The sequence below is a fragment of the Lampetra fluviatilis genome, chromosome 34 (assembly GCF_964198595.1).
Source record: "Lampetra fluviatilis chromosome 34, kcLamFluv1.1, whole genome shotgun sequence".
In the NCBI taxonomy this organism is placed as follows: domain Eukaryota; kingdom Metazoa; phylum Chordata; class Hyperoartia; order Petromyzontiformes; family Petromyzontidae; genus Lampetra; species Lampetra fluviatilis.
In genome coordinates, this window is record NC_136308.1 from 710,246 (window position 1) to 736,233 (window position 25,988).

Below are 25,988 nucleotides of genomic sequence, written 5' to 3' on the forward strand. Positions count from 1 at the left end.
CGCTAGAAACGTGTGTGCTTTGTCAGCGGCGTGCGCGGCAGCAGCACCACGCCGTATTTTAGCCGTAATGACCCGTGCCGTCTCAGGAATGGAGGTGCCGGCATGAGGCGGTTTCCGGCGCTTGGGAGAGTCGCTCCCTCGCACGTGGAGCTGTCTGTTAGCGGCCGCTCTTCTGCTTCGGCGGGCTCGCGAACGCGTCGTATTTTCTCAACAAACGATGAATAACAAAGAGGCGGCAGGGTGTTGTGGACCAGTCTCCTTGGGGCACAGCCTGTTCTAACAGGCAATCTCCCATGCAGGGTGTGGACCTATAGCGACTACCCCAGGCACACCCTGCTAAGTACAAGCCTGATGGCAATTAAGATACAAGTTACTGATCATGCTCCGTTTGTATGGCTGTGGTAATGACGATTGTTAGCCAGCCCCATGGAGCTGTTGGTCGTATGCCCAACTCGCGGAAGGTTGCGAGTTCATTTCAGGGCTCGGGATTGACTCAACCCATCATCTCTCTGGCGTGGGATAGAGCGAGTACCACTTTGTCATAAGTAAACAGTGGTCGTTCTTCGGCCATTTGTGTGCCGGTGTCAGGGTCCAAATTAGCCAAATTCAAAGCTTCCCCCACTGATACAGCAGCAATCATCGCGTTTACTGGGAGACTCACGCCCCAGGTCGCTCTTGCAAAGTCTCTGTCATGGTCTCTTGAGTTCTCACCTGGTTACGGCAAATACACTTGAAACTTGCCTCCTGGTGGTGGAAGGCAAAGGTCAACTTCTGATATAAGCACAGCTGTCCTTGCCGCCAAGAGGTGTGCTCATATCCAGCTTCTGCCGTGTTGTTTTTCGGGAGGCTGGTGCATGGACACGTTGGGACATTTTTGCTTTTCTAGTTTGTTTTGAATGCGAGTAAGTCCTCCCGTATGGGGGGAAACGCTGACATTGCGCACAGGTCGCCTGTCCGGTATCTGCTTGCTCCACCGCTCCTTGCAGGCAGGATGGGTTTTTTGTTTTTGCGCGGTTCTTGGCGGCCAGGTGGACGCAGACACATCGAGTCGGCGGGGCTGCAGCGTGGATTTGAAGCTCGGATCCCAGCGGTCCTCGCTCAGTGCTCCGACGTGGCCATCATCGCGAGCTTCCCGAGACATGCCAGCGGCTGGTTAGATCCGCGAGCTGATAAGTGGCGTTGGGTCGTTGGTACGAAATTCTTTTTCCACGCTGCGACTTTCTTAGAGGTTATTTTCTTTCTGGTATTTTAAGTCTGCGCTTCCGTTGTGTGTTTATCGTTGCATACCGTGGTTGGGGTGGGGGGGCCTTTGCTGTTTTGATTTTTTTTGCGTCTCAATCGGAGCTCTCGTTACAACTCTGTCTCATGGAATGTGCCAAATTCCAAGATTGAAAGTTTTTTTTAAATGCTCCCATTTAATGATGCAATGCACACTGGATTCATTCAAGAAACTGTCCTGCGATCTGTGTTACCTGACAGATTCGAAGCTTGAATCTGCCAGCTCCTCAGTGCATCGCGAGGTCAAGAGGTCATGCGGCCAATGCTACGGATGCCACCACGCCTCGTCTGTCATCCCTTCCTTCCGTCAGATCCCACAGCTGTCGCACAACACCGGACTCGGAGAATCGGATCCCACGGTGTCCCTCTCTCTTGCTTTCAGCCTTCCCCTTGGCTGCTGTGATCTCTGGGTGCCACTCCAATGTTTGTCTCAGTAACTGGCCTCCTTTATCCTGTACATGAGTTCCAACCATTGCAACCTTTCCTTTCTGTTCACATCGATGCATGCCTTTAAGCCTCTTTCTGCAGTAACTTGTTAAGTAAATACGCAGTAAACTTGAGTGTTTTTGTCCGGTGTCATCGGTGACTGGGCTGAGCCGTTCCAGCACACACAGTTCAGTTTGCGGCGAGCCGAACCTGCATTTGAACCATTGCCCTGAAACCGTCCCGGTTGAGTTCGGTGACCCTCGAACCTCCAACTGCAAACATCTTTTGTAAATCTCAACGGTATAGATCGCAATGACATCATCGAGATTACATCACGGTGTGTTAAACAGGACATTCCATTCGAGCAATCGTTGTCCGCACCATCCGTGCTTGGAAGGATTTAAAAGCAGCGCAAGACCGTAAACTTTACCACCTCTGCCGTTGACGTTGGGTTTTGTAACAGAAAGCGGCCGTGTCACTCGGACCTCAGATCGCTCCCCTGTCTCCCAATCCGCTCTGAGATCGACTACAAGATTACCCTCGTCCTCTTCAACCTCCTCCGTGGAATCGCTTGTACCTGCCTCTCGCATCTCTCTTCTCGCCCCACTCCCCTCGACGTGCCCCTCGACCATCCTGGGTCGGAGGTCTCCTGCCATTCCCCAGGGGCCTGAAACCTGAAGCCTCCCTCCGCCGCACCGTCCGCACTCATCACTCGCGGCTCAAAGCTTTCCTCTTCTTAGCACTCCTGCCAATGTAGCCACTAAATTAGTTTTTGCTTTTGAAAGTATCCGGAATTCTGCACAAATTAGAACTCATTTCCATTCCACGTCCCGCACATTTTTTGTTATTCAGAGACAGCATTGACCTTGCAGTGCGTTTTGCCTAGGAGTGTTTTTTTACCGAACTGTTGGCTTAACTTAATTGTTGGAGGCTGGGATTCGAACAAAGGCTTTGAGCAGTGTTGGGTCAAGCGCTCCGACAGGGACATTATTTACACTTTGACCACAACTTGTTCACAATGGTTAATGGAAGCCTGCGGCTGTTACTTGCGGTTTGTGAAAACATAGAAATGCCGTTGGCCGTGAAGTTTAAACATTACGTCCTGACTAAATATGTGGGAGCGATTTGGGAAATGCCAAAACTACGTGGCACAGAGCCAGGCGGCTGCGTCAAATATTGGGAACGGCAAAAGGCGAATGCTCGCCGCCATTCACAATCTCAAAAATCCAAATCCAAAACGAGCAACGGGGCGACGATTGTGTCTGTCGGCGACCCCGCGCCCGCGTTGGGAATGCCACGTTTCCACGGTGGGAGCCCAATGAGGACAAACTACCGTTGACTCCCAACAAAGTGGTGCACGTTTTATCTATACCAGAAAGGTGATGGGCTGGGTGATCCTGACCCAAATTTGACACACAGTGATGTTACAACTACGAGTGGTGCACTGTACCGGATTACACACGCAGACACATACACACACACGCACGCACGTGTTCACGTGTGTACACGTGTGTACACACGTGAACACGCACGCACCTACACACAGCTATGCGTGTGTACGCACAGATGTACAGTGCACAGCGTTAAAAAAGCTCAAGTGTCTCCGTGCTGAGACGCGTGATGGGGCGGCACTCGCCATTGTTGAACTTTCCACGTTTCTATGGGGGGAGGCGGATACATCCAGAGGATCGCCACTGATTACCGATTGAAATTCGCAATGTAAACTCGATGTTTAAACATCAGCAGCAGTCGGTAATAATTACCGGGTGGTATGTGTGTACGTTGTGGCCCGCCCTGTTGGTATGTACAGTTGCTCTGCGTATTTTTCCCGGTGGAGTGCTGCGGGGGTCACTGGGCCGGATGCAAACCGCCCTGAGTTTGAGTTTGAAAGCGAAGCGGTCGATCGACGCCGAACAACTTTAGAACATAGAACCCGACTTGCCGGTGTCGTTGCTGCCGTTGTAATGCGGCTGGGTGGTTTCTGTGGTTCCGAGAACTGTCATTCACGAAGTCGCACGTTCATATCCTTCACGTGAGTTCTGGTTTTATCATCGTCCCTCCAGGTGCAGGTGCAATAAAATGGTACCAACTTATCTGGGAAGTCGGCAGCGGGGCAGGCTGTGGGTCGACTGGCTCCGGACCACTGCTTCAGTACCAGCAAGATGACCGCCGATTGTATACTTTACTCATTTGAGCAACGCTTTGAGTCCGGCTTTTCCAAACAGTTATATTTTACAATCATAAAATGTGTTTTTTAAGCGTTTGCAAGTTGCGATGAAAATTTATTTTTAATTACAAAACTGGCAGATAATTAATTTGCTAATTGTTAAACATGACGTAAATTCCAGTGTTTTGTTAAGCCGCTGAGTTGTGTTGTCTATTGGAAGGCACGGCGTAAACAACTTGGGTCAAAATGTGCCACGTTCGAAAAATTACCCGCACATTACAAAAACTACATTTAGAAGATATCCACGCATCGTTGTCCGACTGGGGAAACTGGGCAGGACTCATCATGCTGTGGCTTGATGAGAACGAGAGGCTGTTTCTGCATCGTCTACCTACGGGGCGAAAGTAAATGACAGTCACGTCATGCCCCTTACTCTGTGAAATACATTTACGATGATGATAATTACTATTTCCAATCATTACGCTTGTCGACCCAGGAATACCTCGCTGAGTCTCGAGACTTTGTTGCAGGAGGGTCCTGCCCCGCTGCCAAAATTACTTGGACTGTCTTGGAAATTAAATGTCAAAGTTTTTACGGTGGCCGTATAGACGGCCCCTGATTGGCTCGATGGGAGAGACGCTTCCTCGCCGGGCCCCGCTCCTCGGCGAACGCCGTCCACTCTGCGCCGCACTCTTTGATGCAGCTCTGTTTATAAGGTCACGACCCAGGCCTTCCTGAATTCCTCTGGCCTGGCAAAATGAAACAACGCATTGGGTTTGTCGAAGCCACACGTCGGGCGTCAGTCAGCGATGCTCTCCTGCTCTTGCGGGTCGCTTCTTCGTCTGAAGGGTTCCTATGAGGTTGTTCCCATAGCGACCATCAATGCAGAGCTATTGCTGGCAGCCTGCCCATCCCCCCCGCCATGGGAATGTGGAATTTCCAACACTCTATTTGAGTCATCGACACCTATGCGCTGGATATGCTGACCCCTTCCACAGGAACTTCGCATTCCTGCCGTCCACTCAGAACCACACTTTCACAAACGGCTCATTTGTGTGCACGCTCATTATGCCATGGGCTGTTTGCTGTCCGCTCTCCAGCAATCTGTGTGCTTTGCTAATTTCGTGCAGAAATTGAGCGTCTGAAGCGGGGAGTTGAACCACTTGCTCGGTGTGGAGAGACTCGGTGGCCGGTGCTCTAACCACATGGACTCGCTCGGCCGTGTTGGCTTTGCGCTGGAGCAAGGTGCCCGTTAGCTGGTGAACACGAAGCCTTGGCATCGGTGGGAACGCTTTTTGTCCCCCAGCCCTCTGCCGAGTTGGCCAGGCCCTTGTGTTGATCTTTCCACTCGACGTTGCCCACAATGCGGCGGTGCTAAAACAAAAATAGATGACGTGCGCTCGCTAAACGACGCGCTTTAGTTATGGAGAGGCCTGGCGGGAAGTTGCCAACAATGCGAGGTGGCACACGTTACGTTAAATAATGCTTTGGATCGCTGGGAGTCAAAAGTGTGGCCCTGCTCTAGCGAGCGCGGGGGGGGGGTGCTCATCCTCGTCAACGTGGGTGGAGCGGTGGCGCAGTGTCGGTGCTGCACTACAAACAGGCGAGCCGAGTTCGATTCCCGCTTACGGCCAACATTGCTGACGAATATCTGAACCGGGTCTGGGGCTCCCGTAGGTCGACTCAGCCTTAAATTAGTACCTGGTGCATTGTGTAACACATCAGCACCGGGGAGACAAAGGCGACCCACCCCCTCGTGTCACGTGCCAGCCTTCTTAGGTGCTGCTCGCGCTCAGCACTTGCCCCAACAGTCTGCTAAGGCTACACGGGTGTAGATCTTTGGAAATTTCACATTCCTTTGGTGTAGGCCAGGCTCGCCATAAGATGACCACTCGCCAAAGGAAGATGCGACCCATCAGAGCTTTGGCAGTGGAGCGATGTCACGAGGGGGCTGTGCGGCGTGTCTGCCCTTGATCTGCGTGTGGGGCACGCAGCCTCGGAACGACCATATTCTTCCTAGATTTGAAGCTTTCGTGACTGCAAGGATTCATACTCTTAGGTTTCGGTAAAGTCACGTCGGTAAAAATAAATTATTTATTATTATTTATTTTTACCTACGTGACTTTACCGAAAAAAACCTAAGAGTACGCCCATATTCTCTCGGTGTTTGGGTTGCGCCCACCGTGAAAGAGCAGTTGGTGTGCCGGGTGAGGACGGGGCGCTGCTAATCTCCGGCGGCAGTCACAAGCCAAGTGGGAGAAGTTCCACAATCCCATGATGGGCCGGGGGGGGGGTCCAGTTCTCATCCATAACACAACCGCTTCAGGATTCCCAGAAAGTCGTTAGAATTAACGTAACGTGGTTTGGACTTTCATGGCACCCACAGTAATTGAATATCTGCCACAAACCCTACACTACTTTGGAATGTGTGGGTTCATTTGAGGGAAATGCAGTTATGTACAGCAATAATTGTGGGAGGCAGTGCAATTGGAAAGTTATGTTCTGATGTGGCCGGGTTGCTCCGAGGGCTCGTAATGACTGCATTGGAGCACGGGGTCGGCGCTGGAGCTGGCCTATTCTAATGATACCTTACCTGGAATCGCAAATCCATTCTGAGAATTCAATATGATTCCTAATGGGATCGGAATTGTGAAACCATTGGGGGGGGGGCAGGAGATTCAGGAAAGAAGAGAGGGCAGGTGGGGGCCTAGCCAGCCAGGCAGACACAGACGTGTACTCGTGTTCACGTAAACGTAGAGGCGCGGCCTGCAATGGCTCGCTCACGCAACTGCTGGCGGGTAGACCTCCACTAGAGGGAGCTCTAGGGGAGCCCCTCTGGAGAGGGTATTTGGTCTACTCTTCCACGTTGGCCTGATATATTGTAAGAGGGTGGAGTACCCACACATTACCCCACCGCACGCGACCTGCCGAACAACGGCCTGCGGTTGTGTGCCCGGTTCTACTGCAGGGTGGATAGAGACGGGAAAGGGCGTTTAAAGAAACCTGCATCGTTGGCCATGATAATAATAATAACACCCTCGGTTGTCTGCAATTAGCACGAGGCCTCAAAGTGCTTTCCATAGATCTCAAGTTGTGGAGGAAGCCTCTAAAATCAGGTGAGCCTCAGGACGCCGTTTTACAAAGTGTACCACTCGGATTCAACTGCCGTGCCCGCAGATCGAACCGGCGACCTCCGGAGGTCCAGTGCGCTGACACCACGAGCAGTGTGTGCCGATGTCAACGTGCGAATCGAGTGCCACTTTGGGGATGGTCAATGGTGGTTTTTCCTCTGGGAGACGCTGGCCCCTGGCATAATAATGTTGAATTTCCACCAGTGGCTCCGACATGCCAGCGGGTATTATCGCCACCTCACTCTCGTCGGAGCAAGCGAGATGCCGACGTCGTGAGAGGTAAACGTTGACGTCCTCCCCGGCGCGAGTGTGAACGTGTCCGCTTGCTCGCCTTTGCTGGACGATCACCCCTGAGCCATGTGTTTTGCAACACAGAGCAGTAAATTGAAATAACGGAGAGAATGAGTGATGGGGACATTTGCCAAAATGTCTCTGTTTCTTGCCAACTGTGGCTCGGTGCAGAATGTACACTGCACTAGAGCTTGATGGCATGCGCAGGTGTGTTCATCATTACTTTGGCGCAATGCGGCGGGTGCTGCAGCATTGGCCTTTCCAAAGCAGTGTCCCAATACTCTGAAGCCAGAGGGGTTCATTATACAATTGTTTTTGAAATATTATTCTATCAGTTCTAAGTAGGCCGGGTATAGCAGTCCATACCTGTGTGTGTGCTGGTGCAGTGATTAGCGCTCTAGGCTACGAGTTCGATTCCTGCTCACGATAAGAGTGGCGAACATCTGAACCGGTCCTTGGTTCAGATGAGTACCCGGTGCAGTGTGTAAACATCGGCACTGGCAAGACGGGGGCGGGCAGCGTGATGCTGGCCACCCACCCCCTCGTGTGCTGTGCCGGCATTAACAGGAGCTCGCTAACAGCGCTTGCCCCCAATACTCTTTGTGTTTTCATTGATTGTGAAAGTGCGTGAACCCATATCCCTGCTAATCTGATATGGTTTGAAGCGGCAGCGTTGCCATCGACACGAGCCGTGGTGCGTAACGATCGGCCCAGGAAGCGAATCACAATGGCCCAGTGCTGTGCCTGGAGCCGCTCCGACTGGGCATTGGGCAGGGCTGGTTCAAGTGGCTGCAGCTCAGTCGGCCCGGCCAACGCTCGCAACGTTACGCCGAGGTCAGGAGGTCATTACGGCCGACGTATTGATGCCACAATACCAGTGCTGTGCAGGATGCCTCGGCCGTTCCAATGGTGACTGGAGCTATGCAGTTTTAAATCTCGATTGAAAACTAATTTCTTGAAAACTGCTTTTTGTGCTTAGTTTGTTGTCCTTCCCCAGCACCTCCGATTAGCACGGTTGTCTACGCACAGTGCGAAAGGAGTTCAACTCGCACACACAACCACTAGGGACCACTCCCGCAGTCTCATCACCACCGCCACCAGCGGCTGGAGGCCTTCCCCTCGGTCACCGCGCTGAGGGTGCCACCCCAACGGCCGCCTCGGTGACCTAGGCTCCTCCACCCTGCACGTGTCCCACCTCAAGCCACCACTTTGTCCTTGTGATGTCCTCATCTGAACTTGTGAAGTTGTTCACCCTATCCTGCAGTGGAATGCATTGCATTCATTTCTTTATTCAGAGGCAACAAGTTTCTTTACGACAGTATTTCATATTCGTGTACTTTATTTACCCATTAAAAGCCTCCCCTGATTTTTTTATGATTCTGCTGAATTTGGATGTTTAGCCATTTCCTATTTAGTAAGTGTGTTTCTATTTGTATCAGAGTAGAAACCGGAGTGACTGGAGAAGAGCCAGGTGGGCAAGGCGATACCTCGTAAATTGGTGTCCATGGGTCCATGGCTTACTTGCTGTACTACCTTTTAAGGCTCAACAGAAGGTTAATATCCAGCCATAGTTAACCTCATTTACAGGTGGTATCTGAACCGGTCCTGGGTCTCCTTTCAACTGGAGACTTGCAGTGTCAAAGGGTTATAGGTGAAATGAAGGATGCCACCAATTTGACTCTGCTTTAATTGAATATCTTCTGTGGTGTGTAAACATCAGCATTGGGGACACAAGGTGGCCGGACGTGATGCTGGGCACCTATCCCCTGGTGTGCCATGCCAGCCTTAATAGGTGTTCGCTAACAGCACTTGCACCAACAGCCCGTCAGCAGTCTCTGCGGGTACATGCGTGTGATTGTGTGAGTGTGTGTGCGTACGTTCGTGTTCATACTTGTGTTTGTGGTGTGTGTGCGTGTCTGTGCGTGTCTGTGCGTGTGCCTGTGTGTGCGTTTTCGTGAGTGTGTCTGTGTGTGCGTGTCTGTGCGTGTGCGTGTCTGTGCGTGTGCCTGTGTGTGTGTGAGTGTGTCTGTGCGTGCGTGTCCGTGAGTGTGCGTGTCCGTGTGCGTGTCCGTGAGTGTGCCTGTGAGTGTGCCTGTGCGTGTGCGTGCGTATGCCTGTGCGTGCGTGTGCGTGTCCATGAGTGTGCCTGTGCGTGCGTGTGCGTGAGTGTGTCTGTGCGTGCGTGTCCGTGAGTGTGCCTGTGTAGGAGTTTACGATCGGTTATGTGTCTGTTCCCGGTTGAAGGTTTTATTTATTCTGCATTTACGCTTAGCTGCGTGCACAATTCACGGTCTGCCTCATGCACGTGCGTTTTATTGCGAGCTCTGTTATTAAAGTCCGCGCGTTCCTCGGGCACTGCAGCTGACTGGCCCCCCACTCCCCACTCTGTATCTCACAGCCCCCCCCCATACCCCGGCTCTCTCCTGTGGTCGTGTCTGGATACTATCACTTGAGCACAGCCTCACAGATGACACAAGGCCACGGCACACAATGTAGTTTATCTCACAGTGAGACACCACAACCGTCTATTATAGACACACTATTATAATAATACGAATTGTATACAAGACAAAGATCCCCGCCCCCCGCCCTCCCCAGAGCCTCAACAGATTGTTGGGGCAAGTGTTGTTCACGAGCAGCGATGAAGGCCGGCAAGGCACACGAGGGGTGGGTGTTGCTAGCACCACGCCCGACCACTTCCTATGGCTTTTGTTTACACACCGAACCTCCGATTAACATGGTTGGCTTGGTACGGTGCGAAATAAGTTCAACATACATATTCGTATAAGGCTGTGTCTGCTGTTTCGACCTCGGGGAAGCCCATGTATTCATATATTCGTCACTGATGTTGGCTGTGAGCGGGGAATCGTACTCGATTCGATGGGTTCGTAGCGCTGCGTGCTAACCGCCACGCTACCGTTGCCCACACGAACACAGCACCTTGTATGAGTTTACCTGTACGAGCATGTATGTATGTTGAGCTTCTTTCGCACCAACTAGCCAACGATGCTAATCAGAGGTGCGGGGGAAGGCCAACAAACTAAGGCGTTAAAACAGGTGTCGAGCAAATGACGCTGAGATGTTGGTGGTTTGGCCACATTTGTAATTGCAGCTTAAATGAGAACCCAGAGTGGAAGCATCTTGAACACTCCTGGCATTCGCGACAGTCTTGCAGCCCAACGCTCTTCTGAAGTCACTGCACTGGTTAATGCACCGGCAGTATTAACCAGGGCGGGTGCTAGGCCCGAACCGCGAATATTCGGCAGCAAGGGGTCAAAAGGCACTGCCGCTTGGCCAAGGCCAAGGGCTTGCCAGGAGCCTGCTGCTCGGGCGTGTTGGGTCTGAGCGAGCGGCACGGCCGGAACGACGCACACCTGGCGGCCACTGGGCGCCCCGCAGTGCAAATGTTAACCACATCGCTATGCAAGATGCTCGTTTCAGGCTAAGTCAACCTAAAAGACGTCCGAGCCGGATTCAAGTGCCACTGTTGTTGCGTGTGCGCCGTGGTCAGCATTGGAAGCGAGGTGCGGGACGAGGCTGGGAGATTCTAGTTGTGGAGTCCGCGTTTCAGCAGTGAGCCGATGATGTCAGCCTGGTCACCAATGGTTACACAAAAAATACACAATATTGAATTTGCGTGTGATTTTTACCCAATTTATTGCAGCTCTACAATGTGCCATTGCCAGCCTTGAGGCAATATGAGATATTTAACTTGTATTTATAATGGCAGCGATCAAATATCTCCAGAGGATAAGAACTCTATAATACCCACAAAGTGGTGTTCTTGTTTAGGAGCCCCCTGGAATGATGGGTCAAGTTAAACCACCGACATTACAGTTTGAGGTCTCGACCTTCGAATCCCACCATTCAAGGCACGGCTCTATCTGACCTGATCATACAATAGCATATTAGTATTACCACGACTACTATTCATTGTAAACCCACTATGTACCAACACAGAAATGAAAGGTGCAATATTTCCATCGTGCCAAAGAAAAAAGTAAAATCCCCTGGAGTTGGGAGCGGCATGGGTTTATCGCGCACGCCACTTCCAAGCGCGAACAAAGGTGCTCGTTATAGCGAAGCCGCCCTCCTCCTCCTCCTCCTCGCCGCGCTCACGCCTGGCGCGCTGCCCTTCTGCGGCCCTCCCTGGAGGGTATCGCCGTTGGGCTGGGGGGGGGGGGGAGGTGGTCACTGCAATCGGGGCCCGAAGGACTTTTGAGCTGGAAATGTGTAAATGGTGCCGAGCCCTGCGTGGGCCCCGCGGGGTGGGTGGGTCGCCACCACGGCTGGAAATCGACGTCGTCGAGAGGCCTCGGCGCGCGTTGCAAACGCAAACCTCCGCCCCCCCCCCCAAAAAAAATCTCTCTTCGCCTTCGTCACGTACCCTGCCCAGCAAGAGAAGAGTCTGTCCCGACATAGCCGGGGGGTTCCTGGCTCGTGGCTCTCCACCACCACCGCGTTACGAGTCGAAGTCGCGGTCGGGCATCGACTCGGCTCGTCGTCCTTGCGGTGTTGGCAAATCGAGTGCCGCTTTGCGGGCGGCGCCCTTCCGGCGCGGAGACACCGGCGCGGCGTTGCGCCGCTGGCAGCCGGGCCAAGTTGAGCGCCACCGCCACGTTTACTGAAGCTGGGAGTCAACTCCGACTCCAGCGTGGCGTGGATCCGTCGGGCGAGTGACGGCCGCTTCCCGTGGACGGAGGCTGAGCAGAGGGGAGGAGGGGGCCACTGATTGAGGCATTATCTGTCCCCCTGACAAAGACCCCAGGCTTTGAACTCAGGGTTGCTGGTTCGTCACCTAAACACAAGCATAATGTGATGTCGACTCAGGAACTCACAGACTCGGGCTTAGTGCCGTGACATGGATATCATCCTCGAGAGAAAGACGTCGCGTGACAAGGAGGGAAGAACGCATGGCCTCATTTACTCTGGTTCATTGCAACCACGTTAGCTCCTTGATGAAGAGCTACCACACCAATGGACTTCAACCCAGGGCATCACAGATGCAGGTCCCATGACCTAACTCTGGGTAACAGCTACATGATAGGGACACCTGTCACCTGGGATTGAACCCTGGAGCTCGTAACGCAGGCACCGGTCCTCTTGTGAGAAAATCCGGGTGTAGGACTTTAAACCAGGGGCTTGGAGGTTCTGGCTCAACGACCGTGTCACAAACACAGGGAGGGGGGGTCCCCTCATCCCAATGCAGAGAGCCAGTGCCCATAGGCTACCTCGTGGCAGATCTGAGTATTTACTCTATAAACCGGCTCGGGCAGCTGCATGCAGTTGGTGTGTTTGCACCGCGCGTGTTTACAGACGTGCGCCTGTCTGAGCCGGAGCCGTCTCCCAGCTCAGCGCATGGTCGCCTGGCTCTCCCTCCACTATGTATGTCGGTCGAACTTCTTCCGCACCGTACGTGCTAATCGGAGGTGCGGGGGACAACGAGACGCTCGCTGCTTTTAGCTTTACAACACAGGACAAGTGGTGAATCTAGCGTGGTGTTCTGCCGCCCCGTCCGCTCGCCGGCGCCCGGCTGCCCGCCGCGTGGCCGGGCACACGTCCACGGTTAGTGGCGAGTCGAGCGATCGCACCCCAGAGCTGCCCGCGTGGATTCCAGCTGCAGTCGCTCGCCAGCTGCTGCGTGAAATGTAAAAAGTCGGCGCTGGCGGAGCCGAGTGCCGCTCGTTGTCGAAGTTAGCGGTTCATTTCCGGTGGTCGCCCTGGTTAATACCAAAGGCGTATTAACCAGACAAGGACACGCCGTCTGCTGCGGAATGGATGTTAAAGATCCTGTGGTGTTATTCGGAAAAGAGGAAGCCATTGCGTGCTGGTGTTCTGGTCCAACTTTGAAAATAAATACTCGCAAATGATTTAATTGAGTAAAATCCCAGAGCAGCATGCCCCCAACTGACAGGCAAGATCCGTCGAGTGTAACACAGCAGCGCCATCGTAAATAATGAAGCAAATGCATTTGTTTTGGTGACTAATGATTTATCAACAAAGTGAATTAAATCTGCTGTTACACTAATGTTGCATGCATAGCCTCATCGGCTTAAGAATCCGTTGTTTTCAAAGTGTACAATTCACACAAAGATGATAAGTGTTTATATCTCTATTTCTAGGTAAACGAATGACAAACTAAACTATATAGAACTCACAAGACAGACGATACAAGTTAGGCATTACAAACAAGCCAACTAAATCGTTGATGTTTGACTTAATTGGCTTTTCCCAATGGTGCCAATTCACCCACTCGTGGTCATCCTATGTAGGCACAAATCCTGGCATGAAAACGTGGAATGGCCCGGTTCAAGGCTGCCATAGTAGATGACCACTGATCTGCGCTTGTTTGAGTGGGGGAGACGATTTGAATTCTTATCAGAAATCTAAAAAAAGCTCAAGACATATTTACACAACCCATCGCCCCTATTAATCCGGTGATAATCTCACGGGATTGATTGTACAGTGGTAAAACGGCCAATTGTGTCAACACATAATTTGGACTCTATTCCCGATTATCAGCGTGGGCGACAGATGTGCCTGCGTGTATGGGGGGGACAGGTGGCCTGCGTTGGGACTTAAGTGGCAGCCCAGGGCTGAGCTGGCCTATAACACAATGGGGCTACGCCGGAGGCCTCCGGGGCACGGGGATGGCACTCGGCACGGACTTCTGAGTTTGCGCTTTGGACCACAGCATCGGGGGGGGGGGGGGGGGGGGGGGGGGGGTGGGGTACCGCTTTGTGGGAAGCCCGCAGTGGTTACGTGAAGAATTGGACTCAGCCATAGCAATGTGGAATTTCCACCGCTGGCGTTTCAACGCAGATGGAGATGAGAAACCAGCCAAAGTTTTTTTATTTTGAGCAGGGAAGAAAATGACAGCTCGTTAACATTGCCATAGGGGGACCACATCAGTCCACTGTGCTTGTAGGGTCAATAAAATGAGTTCCACTTTGTGGCAGGCCGACAGCGGCCCGGGCCTTAGGAATTTGGAATTCACACCACTGGCTCCGGGCTGCTGTTGGACTGATGTTTTTCTGTCATCGTGCGGGTTCGAGAGCTGGAAGAAAACTTCTGGCTTGCAGATGATGCTCAATCGTATTCCAGGATATAATAAACAACTTTGAACTTCAAAATATAATGCAGGAGGAAAGCTTTGATAATGTGTAAAACGCACACAGCCGTTGCACATTATGCAAAAACCCATCGGCAGTTCCTGAAGAGCTGCATTGTGCTCGTCTTGTTTTAGGTCACCATCAGAATGCATTCGAGCAAATGTGACGCAACCGGTAGCAGCAGAGAGAGACGAGTGTGTGCTCATCCACGATGCAGGAGAGCATTGTGGATGTGGTCGGGAAGGCGTTGCCATGAGTGGGGCACGCGTGCAGGGTGCAGGCGAGGATGGCGGGTGACCCAGACTGCTATTGGAGTGGCACCCGGGCACCAAGCGAGCCACTTGACCAGGGTGGTGTTTAGAGGATTTGGCTGACAGAAATGTCCATGTGATAAGCCACTTCGTTGAGCTGTTATTTGTGGCCAGGTCGCCTCTGACAAAAAAGTTATAGAGCTCAGTGGGCCTTACCTGGTAACATAAAAGTAGTTTAGTTTATAGTGAAATTTTCGTGACGAGACCGCGTGAGACACAAACCTGGGAGGTGAGCTGCCAACCACGGAAGAAGAATACTTGGATCTGGCAGGAGGAAGGAAGCGACGCCAATGTACGGTGCCGTGGCAGTCCACGGCGTGGTCTGAAATGCCGTGCGTGGCCCTCGTGTTGTCGTGAATCGGTGAGCACCCAGGGCGCTACTGTCGGTGCTCCTCGGGGTTGTGTTTGCCGACAGCGACAGTACAGCCGAGCCTCCGGGTACCGTGCTCCCAGGTGCTTGTGGGCTATCCGCTTGAAATGTTGACATTGAGATCTGCAACGAAAGCAGATCCACGTGTAATGTTTGTTTAGATGTCAGCCACCTGCAGAACACACTCCCGTTAATCCTCACGCAATGCGAAGACGACGCGTGTTTGTTGGTGTGTTGTCATATACTGTGCGTGTGTGACCTGTGTGTGTACGTGCATGTACGGCCAGCAGTGACGATTATCTGAATTGGTCCTGGGCCTCCCCTAGGTCAGCTCCACCTCAAATGAGTACCCGGTGCGGTGCGTCAACATCGCCGCGAGGGAGACAAAGTCGGCCAGGCGTATTACTGGCTATCCAATCCCCTCTTGTGCTGTGCCAGCCTTCATAGGTTCTCGCTTGCAGCACTTGCCCCAACCCAACCGTCTGTGAAGGCTCTATGGGGGATCTTTGTCTTGCATGTTTATATGAGGGGAGTGGTGGCGCAGAGGTCTGCGCACGGTGCTAGAGAGCTGGCTGCCGTCACGGGTGACTGGCAGCGACATTCTAACCCAGGATCTCAGCGGTGCTCCGGCGTGGACATTGTCAGTCTCCTGAGCCGCCACCTCGAAGATGATGGACCCTTAAAAAACTTTCTAGAAATAAATAAATCCAATCGCCCTCCCAGTTGTAAACGGCATGGCGTTCACTCTCAAAAGCACGATTTACAACTCCGCGTGAACGAAGCGTTGGGAGTTTAAAGGTGTCGACTGAGCGCGCCGAGAGAGTGTGACGAGGGAGGGGAGTTGGACTGAACATGCTTCTATCCCACTACACTTCCAATTTGTGTTGTCAGGCGGAGTCGTGAAGGAAGCCGGTCAACACCTCGGGGTGATTCCTCTCTTTGCCAGCGTGGCAGTGCGGCTCTGTTGGCACGATGAACGGCACGCGTGCGTGTTCACCTTTTTATTTTCGTGCTCGCAACGCCACAATAATGTTCAAAAAACAAACCGCAACGGTCTAGAAGATAAACGAAGTGTCGGTGCTGTTTGACAACAGCTTTAGCAGCCGTCCCGTGGCTTGGGGGCTGCCTTGCGGGCGAAGCGCGGGGGGAGGGGGTAGTGGGGGGCGGCATTCGCAGCGAGCTCAGCCCCAGACTTTAATTGCAAACTGCTGCTACTGCTGCCACTGCCGCTGCTGCCGCTGCCGCCGCCGCTGCTCGGGATGCGCGCCCGCGGGTTTCCTGTGCACGAGCTCCCCAGCCGCCGGGCGTCCCCGCCTAGAGCCGTGCACACGAGCACACGAGCGCACGGCTCTCCCGTTCCGCCCTCGCACCTTGGGGGACGCATCCTGCGAGCCGGCACGCCGAGCGAGACTGGCGTGGCTAGAGAGTCACTTGCCCGGCCGTCTTTGTCTCCCCGGCGCATACGTTTACACATCGCCGGCTCGGCTCTGCGCGTGTTTATTATGAAGGGCTTTAGTTTGCCCCGAGGAGAGGCCCTGGACAGATGGAGGCGTGCCGCCTGCTGTGTCGTTGTGCACAGACAGGAGTTGAACTCGTCTGGCTGACGTCGTGGGATGTGGTACACGCGCCGGAACATTCGCGTGCGCTCGGGCACACAGATACACCCAACCAAGCACGCACTGCTGCTTCACCCTACCAGACAAAGACAATCTCCCTGTGTAGCCTTCACAGGCTGTTGGGGCAAATACTGTCGGCGAGCACTTATGAAGGCCGGCATGGCACATGAGTTGGATGGGTGGTCAGCACCACGCCCGGCCGCCTTTGTCTCCCCAGTGGCGATGTTTACACACCACACCGGAGACTCGCCACCGCCAGCACCACGACCGAAAACTCAACACGAACGCAACTCGGCCTCCCTCCCACCACCACCCCCCACACTCGCTCACCCGGCCACCCGACCCCCCTACCCTACGAGCCAATGGCACAGTTGCCGGTCTCAGCTGTGTTTGGACGAACAGACCAATGGGTGCTTAACTCGCTGTTGTGTTTGGGAGGAGGAGGAGGAGGGGAAGGGGAAAGGGGAGAAAAAAAGAAAAAAGTTAAACGGCCGTGGCTGGAGCTGCTCCGCGGTCCGCTGCTCCGTGCCCGTGGCCCCAGCGGGGCGCGATGGACACCCGCGCTGCCGCCGCGAGCCAACGCGCGACCTCGCGGGGACGAGGCGGCTCCTCTCACACGGCCACGCTTCCGGCACCTTCGCACTAAACGCCGACGGCGGACGCGAAACCTGGAACTCGGAGCGTGATTTAAATGTCGCTCTTCCAACCGCCGAGTCGGAAATGGTGGGTCTCCCGGCGCTGCGCCGTGGGCCGCTTGCCCGGAGCTCCGTGCGTGGTCTCCCGTGAGGACGCTCGCTCACTCGCTTGCCCGTCATCGCGGCAGCTCCCCCGGCGTCGCTAATCCGTGGCGTGTTTCTTGCGAACAGATGGCGGAGGGCCGGCGCTGCCAAATCCATCTCTTGGACGCCCGCAAGTTGGAGCTGCTCGTCCAGGTAACGAACCTGCGCCCGCACGACTCCGTGGCTCCATGCCCCTCGTTCGCCGGGGGTCTTTTGCCGTGTGCTGTTGGTTTGTGCGATTCGTTGCCTCTTTCTTGATTTCGTTGCCTCTTGTTCCCGTGCTCGTCCGGCAAGTTTCTCCGGCGCCTCTCTTGCACACGTGGCCCTCTCTGATCTCTTGTCCGCTTATTCGCATCTCTCGCCATCATGGCTTGCAAATCGTAAACATCACATTTCGTAGATCTCACGCTTGCCTCTCGTGAAACTCATATCACTCGGCATCTCATTGCACTCGCACTTTGACGCCATCCGTTACACATCTCTGCAACATCTCTGAACTCACACCGTCTGTTGAACTTCTCTGTCACATAATCACACATCTCGTGCATTTCTCTCCCACGTGATCTCACCTGTTCCACTCATCCACGTCGCTCTCTCTCATCTATCCTCTGTACAAAACATCTGTCACTGTGCGCAGACAACGAACCCCCGTATCTGTTAGCGAGCACCGATGAAGGCCAACACGGCATACCAGGGGGGGTGAGTGGCCAGCACCACCCCTGGCCGCCTTTATCTCCCTCGTGGCGATGTTTACACACCGCACCAGGTACTCATTTGAGACTGAGCCGACCTGTACGCGCACACACACACACACGTGTACGCTATCTTCACATCGGGTGCGAGCACTGCCACACGCTGCTGGTTTGAGCAGGAAGACTCCTGGGTGGCTGAGTTAATGGGTGGCTGAGTTAATGACCCTTGCTAATTCTGCCCGTGTTCGCGATGACCAATGATAATTACCGTCGTGCGTGACCCCACTTGCAGGGGGAGGTCATTTGTGGGATGGCTCGCACGTGGCTAATCCAGCACTCTGGAGGCGAGGGTTGGTGGAACACAGATCTGTGAAACCCCCAAACCCACTGGGCCTGGCAGGTGGTAACACATTGGCAGTACAGCAAGTGGGTTGATGAACTTGGTTGTGTGTACCTCTGTGATCTCCGCCTACGCACGGGTTTTTAGCCTTCCGCATGCAAAGTGCCCGCTGATGGAATTGGGCAAACATCCGAGTGCAGGAGCCTCTTGAGAAGAGTCTTGGCCTGGCGGTGAGGGCTGCCTGGGACAGGTGATGTAGTATTATTGTTGTTGTTGTCGTTTTCATCGTATTCTAAGTGCAGCCAGTTGATGGTTTCAGCCTGTTCACTAAAGCGCAAAACCCATCGTGCTGTCTGTTGCACGTAGTCTTTGCCCAGCTCTGCTGGGGAAAGAAAAAAAAACGAACGTAAATAAATGTCACCCGATGGTTGAGCAATCTACTTTGCCCTTTGCAGAACATAAATGGGCGCTGTGTGAGAGAGGCCAGTGGAAGCGGCTGCGGCGATCGCTCCGTGGCGTCATCTCACGGAGCCCTTGTTCTGTCGCGACGCTCGGAGCAGTTCCCACAAGGGGACGCTTCTTCCTCTTCCTCCTCCTCCTCTTCGTCACTTGAATCCCACGGCGAGGGCTCGCTCGTGCGCTGGGAAGGAAACGAACCTCCATCCGATACAGTCCACGTTGAGTTAATTTGGCAGTAACTAGGGTGTTTGTCGGGGCTAAGTGGATTGGGCGTGTGGAGTGGGGAGATTATCGGGTTCACGATGCTGCCGTCTGCGTTGGCCGTCCTCTACCGAGGAGGCACGAGAAGTGGGCGGCCGCGTGTTGCTCGGGGCAGGGCTCTGGACGTGCAGCGAGGGAGTCGCTGGCCACAGAGACCGGCGCGACGTGGCTCGCGCCAGCAAGGGGCACCCTGGGCCTGTTGGTGAAGTCCCAGGGGGTTCTGTGTAGAGGTTACGGCCTTGCTTATGCCGCCGCTATGCCGCCGCTACGCCATCGCGGTGGCAGCAGCAGCAGCAGCAGGGGCGGTACAAAAAATATGGTAGAGTTATCAACATTTTTCAGAATCACATGTAAACCTCATTTATTTGCAAAGTAAACGAATCCATAGAAAAGTAGCTGGTTTTTGTATAAATAAAAATGGAACCCTTAAATATATTAATAAATAACCAGTGAGTTGTATCCTCATGTGCTGGTAAGCTATGCACTATCATGTTATTTTTGGAAAGCTACGGTGTTCAAGTTCACTTGAACTTGTATCGGTCGCAGCGTTCATGTGTCCGATGACTCGAACTTGGACGTGTCCTCTCATCCATGTGTTCCGCCTCCTGTCGTCTCGACGTCCATCCCAAGTACGCATCTCTCCACGCCGCTTTGCACATTTCTCAGCTTTGGCTCCACTTTCTCCGTCCGTCTCCACGTTCGTGATTTGTATTCCATACCGGGGGGTCACGTGCACACCGAGTACAATCCCGCTGGTTTTAGAGCAGTTGCACGATGCTTTCATTTGTGACTTTAGATTTCCAAAAGCACTCCAACCCTCGCCTGTTTTTGGCAGCTTTATTTCACCATTAAGCCTTCCCCTATTCACAGGGAAGTGGTCACCGTCCTCCTCCTGCTCTTCACAAAGTGGCGGTTGCCCTGGCGTTGGCGCTACTGCTTGGGGCTCGCCCGCTCGCGGTGATTTGCGTGACACTTCGAGTTGCTCTGCGCACCCCCCTCACCCCCCCCCCGTCCCCCCGAGTGCCGGGTAACGGTCGCTCGTTGAGCCGGCGGCCATACAGCACCGCTATTCGCCGGGATGATCGGCCCGGCGTGCTTCAAATCCGCGTCTCCATGGCGACCGAGCGAACGCGTAATGTGCCGCCGCCCGGCGACTGCCCCTCTCCGACCCCGGCGGCGATGCCGTCCGTCGCGGTGGATTCTCGTTGACTTTTCCCGTGCTCTTTTTGCGACGGAGAGCTGGGATTGGTCGCCTGCCGTTCATCATCATCGGGCCGTGGTCAATCCGCTGCTGGATGAAGACCGGCCCGAGCCGCGGCCAACTTTCACGAATCTCCGATGCAATGATCCCACTTCCACCGGCACGCTAGCGTTCGTCTCGCCGCTCTGTCTCCCCTCGGTGGACGCGTTCTCGGGAGAGTTCCACTCTTTGGCTGCCACTCCGTGATTATTCTTGACCCTCGGCTGTTGTCCCTTTCTGGCAGTGGCACGGCCGGCCCAAGCCCCACTTCCTCGTTTACGTCCTTAACCTGCGTTCGTTCTCTCATCCACGCGCTTTCTCTTTCGCTCTCTCAGCGTAATCCCAAGAGTGCGTCTCTCCGCGCTTCTTTGAGCACTTTACACTTTTCGTTCTGTTTTATTTGTTCACGACCACGTTTATGAACTGCAGCAGTGATAGTTTTACACAGTGAGCATTACGATGCAATTTTAATGCAATTCAAATTAATGTACATTTGCTTTAATTCACTAGGGGAAGTCCGGTTTAAAAAGGAGACCCAGGTTATCCGAGTTACATTGTGAGCAGCTGCTATTGTCCTGGCTGGTGTTATCATCATTGTTGGGACATTAAAAAAAATTCGCATTTTTAGGAAGTTACAATTGAAAATGATTGTGCTCTTTGCGACAGAGACACGGGAGGGCAACACAGAATTACCACGGGATTATGAGACGCCACTTTTAATGAAGCACGTTTAATATTCTCAGGTTTTTTCGGTAAAGTCACGTACCTACGTGACTTTACCGAAAAAACCTGAGAATATGAATCATTGCAGTCACGAAAGCTTCAAATTTAGAATTAAGCACGTTTAAGTTCAGCACCCTTAATGTAGCCATGCGAGCGAGCTGATTGAAATTTGCGATGATCTTTGTCAAGGGAGACCTGGGAGTCTAATTAAACGCCTCTCCCTGCCACAGCGAGCAATGAGGTTATCAGCGCCGAGCCAGTGTTGGAAATTCCACATTCCCATGACGGTGGCCAGTCTGCAGTCAATGAGCACTGTTGACTTTCCCAAGAAAGCGGTATCCTGAAAGTGGTGCCATACCATGGTTGGCCAGGAGGAGGCCGTACGGCAAGTGGACTAATCGCCATCTGTTTCCATCCGTATGTGGGGATTAGAGCGTTGTACTCTCGCACAAAGAGTGGGTTTTCTTGCCATACGTTTAATAAACACAATTCATCATCATTAATTGGCCAAACACGCGTAACAAAAATACCCAAAGTGGTGGCAGGACCCTCCTGAAAGAGTGTCCTGGGACTCGGGGTGACTTTCCTGGGTAAATACCGACAGTTCCAATTTCCAAATTAAAATTTTCCTTCCAACTTGCGCTCACAGGAGAAATGCTCACTGACAGGAATGAGCAGCGCCTCACTTGGAGACAACTTGTGATCTAAAACGAGTTACTCTGCGTGTGCAAATACCCCATTCCCCTTGCGGTAATCTGGATGGATTATCATCCGTTCCGTACGTGCATGACGGTAACGATAATTTGTGGTCATTTATTTATTCGCCGCTTGACGAAGGCTTCCCCATGACAGTTTCAGTCGTGGGGGTTGTTTGACCATACTTCACCACGCTATATCAAATGCAGGATGGTGATGATGGGGGCACCGAGGACTGGTTAGCTGTGACCGGGAATAAAACTCAGGTTGCCGGGTTCACAGTGCGGTCGGCTAATCACTGCATGTACAGCTAGAACAAAAATATGACATTACAAACATCGGTTTGCATATACAACTTTTGCCAGTGTCGCTCAATTTTTTTTTAGCTAATTGAAGACCAAGTTTCATGTCCCCAAATAATTTCCAAGCATACATTTTTTGTTCACAGAAATCTTCAAATCTCTGGGGCTCTCCGCAATGTAAATCCGTTTCCCGCCAGGCCGAGGCCTGCATTGCTGCCATGATTTAAGGCGGGCGGTTTAAAGGGCCGCTATTTGTCTAAACAAATAAAAGATCCGTGGTCTATTTGGCGATAAACCAACTCTTGTTAGAAAAAAACCCCCATCTCATAAATCAGGAAAGCTTCACTCCTGGGCCATGTCAAGTACAACAAAGGAGCCACAGACGAGGCATAACGCGCAGGGGAGGGGGCTTTGTTCACCCTTTGATTTTAATCAAAAACAAAAAAATAACGACCCTTCCCAACAGACAGACTTGGCGATCATTCCCCTAGCATTGTTGCTTTGGACTGCCTTAAGTTTGGCCTTTAAGTCTTGTTGGGCATTCGCAGTGAACCATCACAATGTTAGACACGTACAGTTAACAAATTAAAACAAATCTATCCTCAGGTGACACGCGACGGTTGGATTATCGGCCGCTCCTCGCTTGCGGCTCCGTGGCCGACACGACCGCCCACCCGTTAACCCGTTAACCCGTTCACCGTTACTTTAGTAAACGATCCAAACAGATCTTCTACGTCGTTGTCCTCATTGTCTGCGCGTAAGCGATTCGTGTTGTGTGGCAAATAAATTGCCGTGTGCGTGGCATTGTCGGTGTTTTTTTTTAGACCCTCTCTCCCCATTACTGCCCCCCTCCCCGCATAATGGGGAGTCGACTGCACTTGCTTGAAGCAGATGTTAGTGCGAGTCCCTGGCTGTTTCGTGTGAGGTACAGCACCGTTGTGCCGCTCTCTTCGCGAACGCGGTGAGGAACACATTCATAAATAAAAATGGCCAGTTTAATTACCAACTATCCTATTGGCTCTCTGCGCCAATTTTATTTCTTTTCCCCCAGCAGCATTGATAGTGAAGGAAATCGTGGACTGAAACGGTGGACTACCGCCGAGTTGCCGCTGACATCCCGAACTCCGTCGGCACGACGTGGTCCGTTCATGGCCACTGAACTGCCTGGCATTGCACTCGGCAGCCCTCCATGAGCGCTGTGTGGGGCTCTCTTAGTGCTGCATAGCAACTAGGCCCGTCAGGATGCATCGATTCATTGATTGTTAATTGATTCCTCTGCTCAGGATGTGCAGAGGTGGATCTAGAAATGTTTCCAAGAGGGGGACAGTCTCAAAATTTAAGCATTTTAAATAAGGCCTGACATTAATAGTAATATTTATTCCTAAGTTCGGCGCTAGTCTCTCTATAGGACCAACTATGCTTGATTTCCCACAAAGTGGAACTTACTTTGTCGACCCCAGAAGGAAGTCTAACCCCTGACCTCGGATATGAACTGTCTACCTTACAATTGTGAATCAAAGATTTGAACCGGAGCTTTTAAATAAACATATCAATGGACCCATTGCTGGAGGTGCCTCCGCGACAACAAGAGCCCTGGAAAAAAATCACTGGCTGAAAAAATTGCACTTAAGCTCAAACGAAAATACCTCGTTTGCCAGCAAAGTAATATATTTAAAACCAGAATGCACACACGTTGTACGAGTTACCGAGTGTACGGTGAAGGGGGTCTCGACTCCGTGTGCAGTACAAGACGCCGCATTCATTCGGCCTCGCTCACAGCCCCGCCGGCTCCACCGCAGCCAAGCCGTGGCCGGTTAACGCTTCGCTTGAGCCGCTTTTGAACGTTTGAAAACGTTGGTTTCGCGGGTGGTGTTGTTGATGGCATCAGGCCCCAAATAGTCGCGTCACATCGCTGAGATGCGGCGGTTCAGATCCGTGTTTTATCGAGAATGAGAGAACACGCTGTGAGGTGAAACTACTCGAGCTATGTATTACGAGGCACCATGCCATCGATTAAAGTTAATTCTTAAGCTCATCCCCATACATGCATTGAATTGCATGTATGGGAGATATTTTTGTAATTAATAGATGTTGCAGTTAATGGACTCATGTGGGTATCTGCAGCCGTTAGTGGCTGCTGCATTCACCACACTGTTAACAGCAAAATTTGACTTTTGTATAAAAGCGCGGTGCTGAATTGCGACAATTGCGACGATTGGTGACGTTTCCGCGGTGTAAATCATTACGCCTCGAGTTGCATTACCCAGTCGTAACGTGCCGAGTGACAGACCCGGCCGCCCGAGTGAAGGGAAATCGCTGTGTGAGCTCGTCGGCCATTGGCACCCAGAGTGGTGCTCGTTGGACAAGAGGTCGACTGTCAAACGATCGCAGGCACAAAATCCTGACGTGGCAATGTGGGGCCCTTTTCTCTGCACGGGGATTCCCCAACATATAAAAACATATCTGATGTCTAGAAACCTGGGACCTCCTTCGTTACCCTCAGGAATTACATTTTCAAAGGCGAAAGCGTCTCCCTGATAATAAGTTTTTATTTTGGCCTTGAGCACAGCGGTACAAATTTAACATTGTTATGGCGGAGGGGAGTCTTGCAACTGGACAACCACCACTGTTAGTTTCCAGGAAAGTAAACCGCGCCATCAACCCTGGAGAAACGACGTGCCGAGTCGATCCCCGACCGCGAGTTTAGTTCGTAACCTCGTGTGCGCCGGAGCTGCCCCTCGTGCGCCGACGGCCATCGCAGTGCGCTTGAGGGTGACGGCGAGGATTTGCGGCACCCAATCCCTCGGCAACTCGGAGCCCGTCCTGTCGCATCCCATCACAAACATTCCAATGCCCTGCTGCAGCCTGGCCGAGGGGACCCGCAGCGGCAGCTGTCTCTGTGCGGCCTGCAAGCAGCTTTTATTTTTCCATTAGCGGGGGCGTCACGTTGCGCGGTGGTTTTTTCTAATCCAGTCATTGACGTGGCCTGCCCGTGCTTTTTCAAATCGCATCACAGGATCTTTGGCGTCCACCGAGGAGCGGACGGCCTCGCTGTCGTGGTCAATCGGGCCGCAACGTCAACCGGGGTTGGCCCGCGGGGGCTCGGGCCGCGGACTCTTAAACGAGCGGCAATCACGGTGCTGCCGCGGCTCGTCCCGCGTCTTGACGGCGCGCCGTGCGCTTTGTGTTTGTTGCAGCCCAAGCTGCAGGGCCGCGAGCTGCTGGACCTGGTCGCCTCCCACTTCAACCTCAAGGAGAAGGAGTTCTTTGGCCTCTCCTTCTTCGACGATGCGTGAGTTCATCCCCAGGGCGCTCGCGTCTGGCACTCCCCGCCCGCCGGTGCGATTCAAGGAGGAGGCTCCTCTGGTCTCCTCCGGTGGCGAGATGTTAACGATCTCGACTGGTATACTGGAGGTTGTGGGTTTGATCTCGAACCTGACGCCTGTATATTTGGAGTTTGCGTGTCTCTCTCTCCCCGTGGTCGCGTGGATTTTTCTCCCTGTCCTCCGGTTTTTTCCCTCGACGTTTAGAATCGACATCACGTGTTTAGAGTATTATGAGAGCTTGGGGCAATGAGACGATGATGGGGAGCGGTGCGAGGGAAGAAGCAGCGAGAGCAGCATTGTAGCTGGCAGTGTGGTGAGTGGGTGGCTGGGTGAGTGTGTTGTTGTGACCTGCAGTGTGGTAAGTGGCTAGGTGAGTATATGGGGGAGTGAGTGAGTGAGTGGGTGAGTATGTGGGAGAGAGTATTGGGAGACTGTTGTTGTGACCTGCGGTACGGTGATTGCACACAC

The 25,988-nt window shown here is 53.0% G+C and overlaps 1 protein-coding gene and 1 long non-coding RNA gene across 4 annotated transcripts in view; one reads left to right on the forward strand and one right to left on the reverse strand.

The window, feature by feature from the left end:
- LOC144944268 (FERM domain-containing protein 4A-like) overlaps positions 1-25,988 on the forward strand; it is a 112,630-nt gene that overhangs the window by 6,603 nt on the left and 80,039 nt on the right. For 2 of the 3 annotated variants that reach the window (XM_078872280.1, XM_078872282.1), the window contains exons 2-3: positions 17,569-17,634; positions 25,392-25,486. In XM_078872280.1, coding sequence (XP_078728406.1) covers positions 17,569-17,634; positions 25,392-25,486 — 161 coding nt within the window. Of the gene's footprint in view, positions 1-17,170; positions 17,426-17,568; positions 17,635-25,391; positions 25,487-25,988 lie in introns of those variants that run through there. The other variant, XM_078872281.1, reaches the window with a different exon arrangement.
- Positions 1-25,988, reverse strand: part of LOC144944269 (uncharacterized) — a 40,111-nt gene that overhangs the window by 1,338 nt on the left and 12,785 nt on the right. The window contains exon 2 of the long non-coding RNA XR_013639570.1: positions 14,939-15,209. This is a non-coding gene — a long non-coding RNA (uncharacterized LOC144944269). The remainder of the gene's footprint in view (positions 1-14,938; positions 15,210-25,988) is intronic.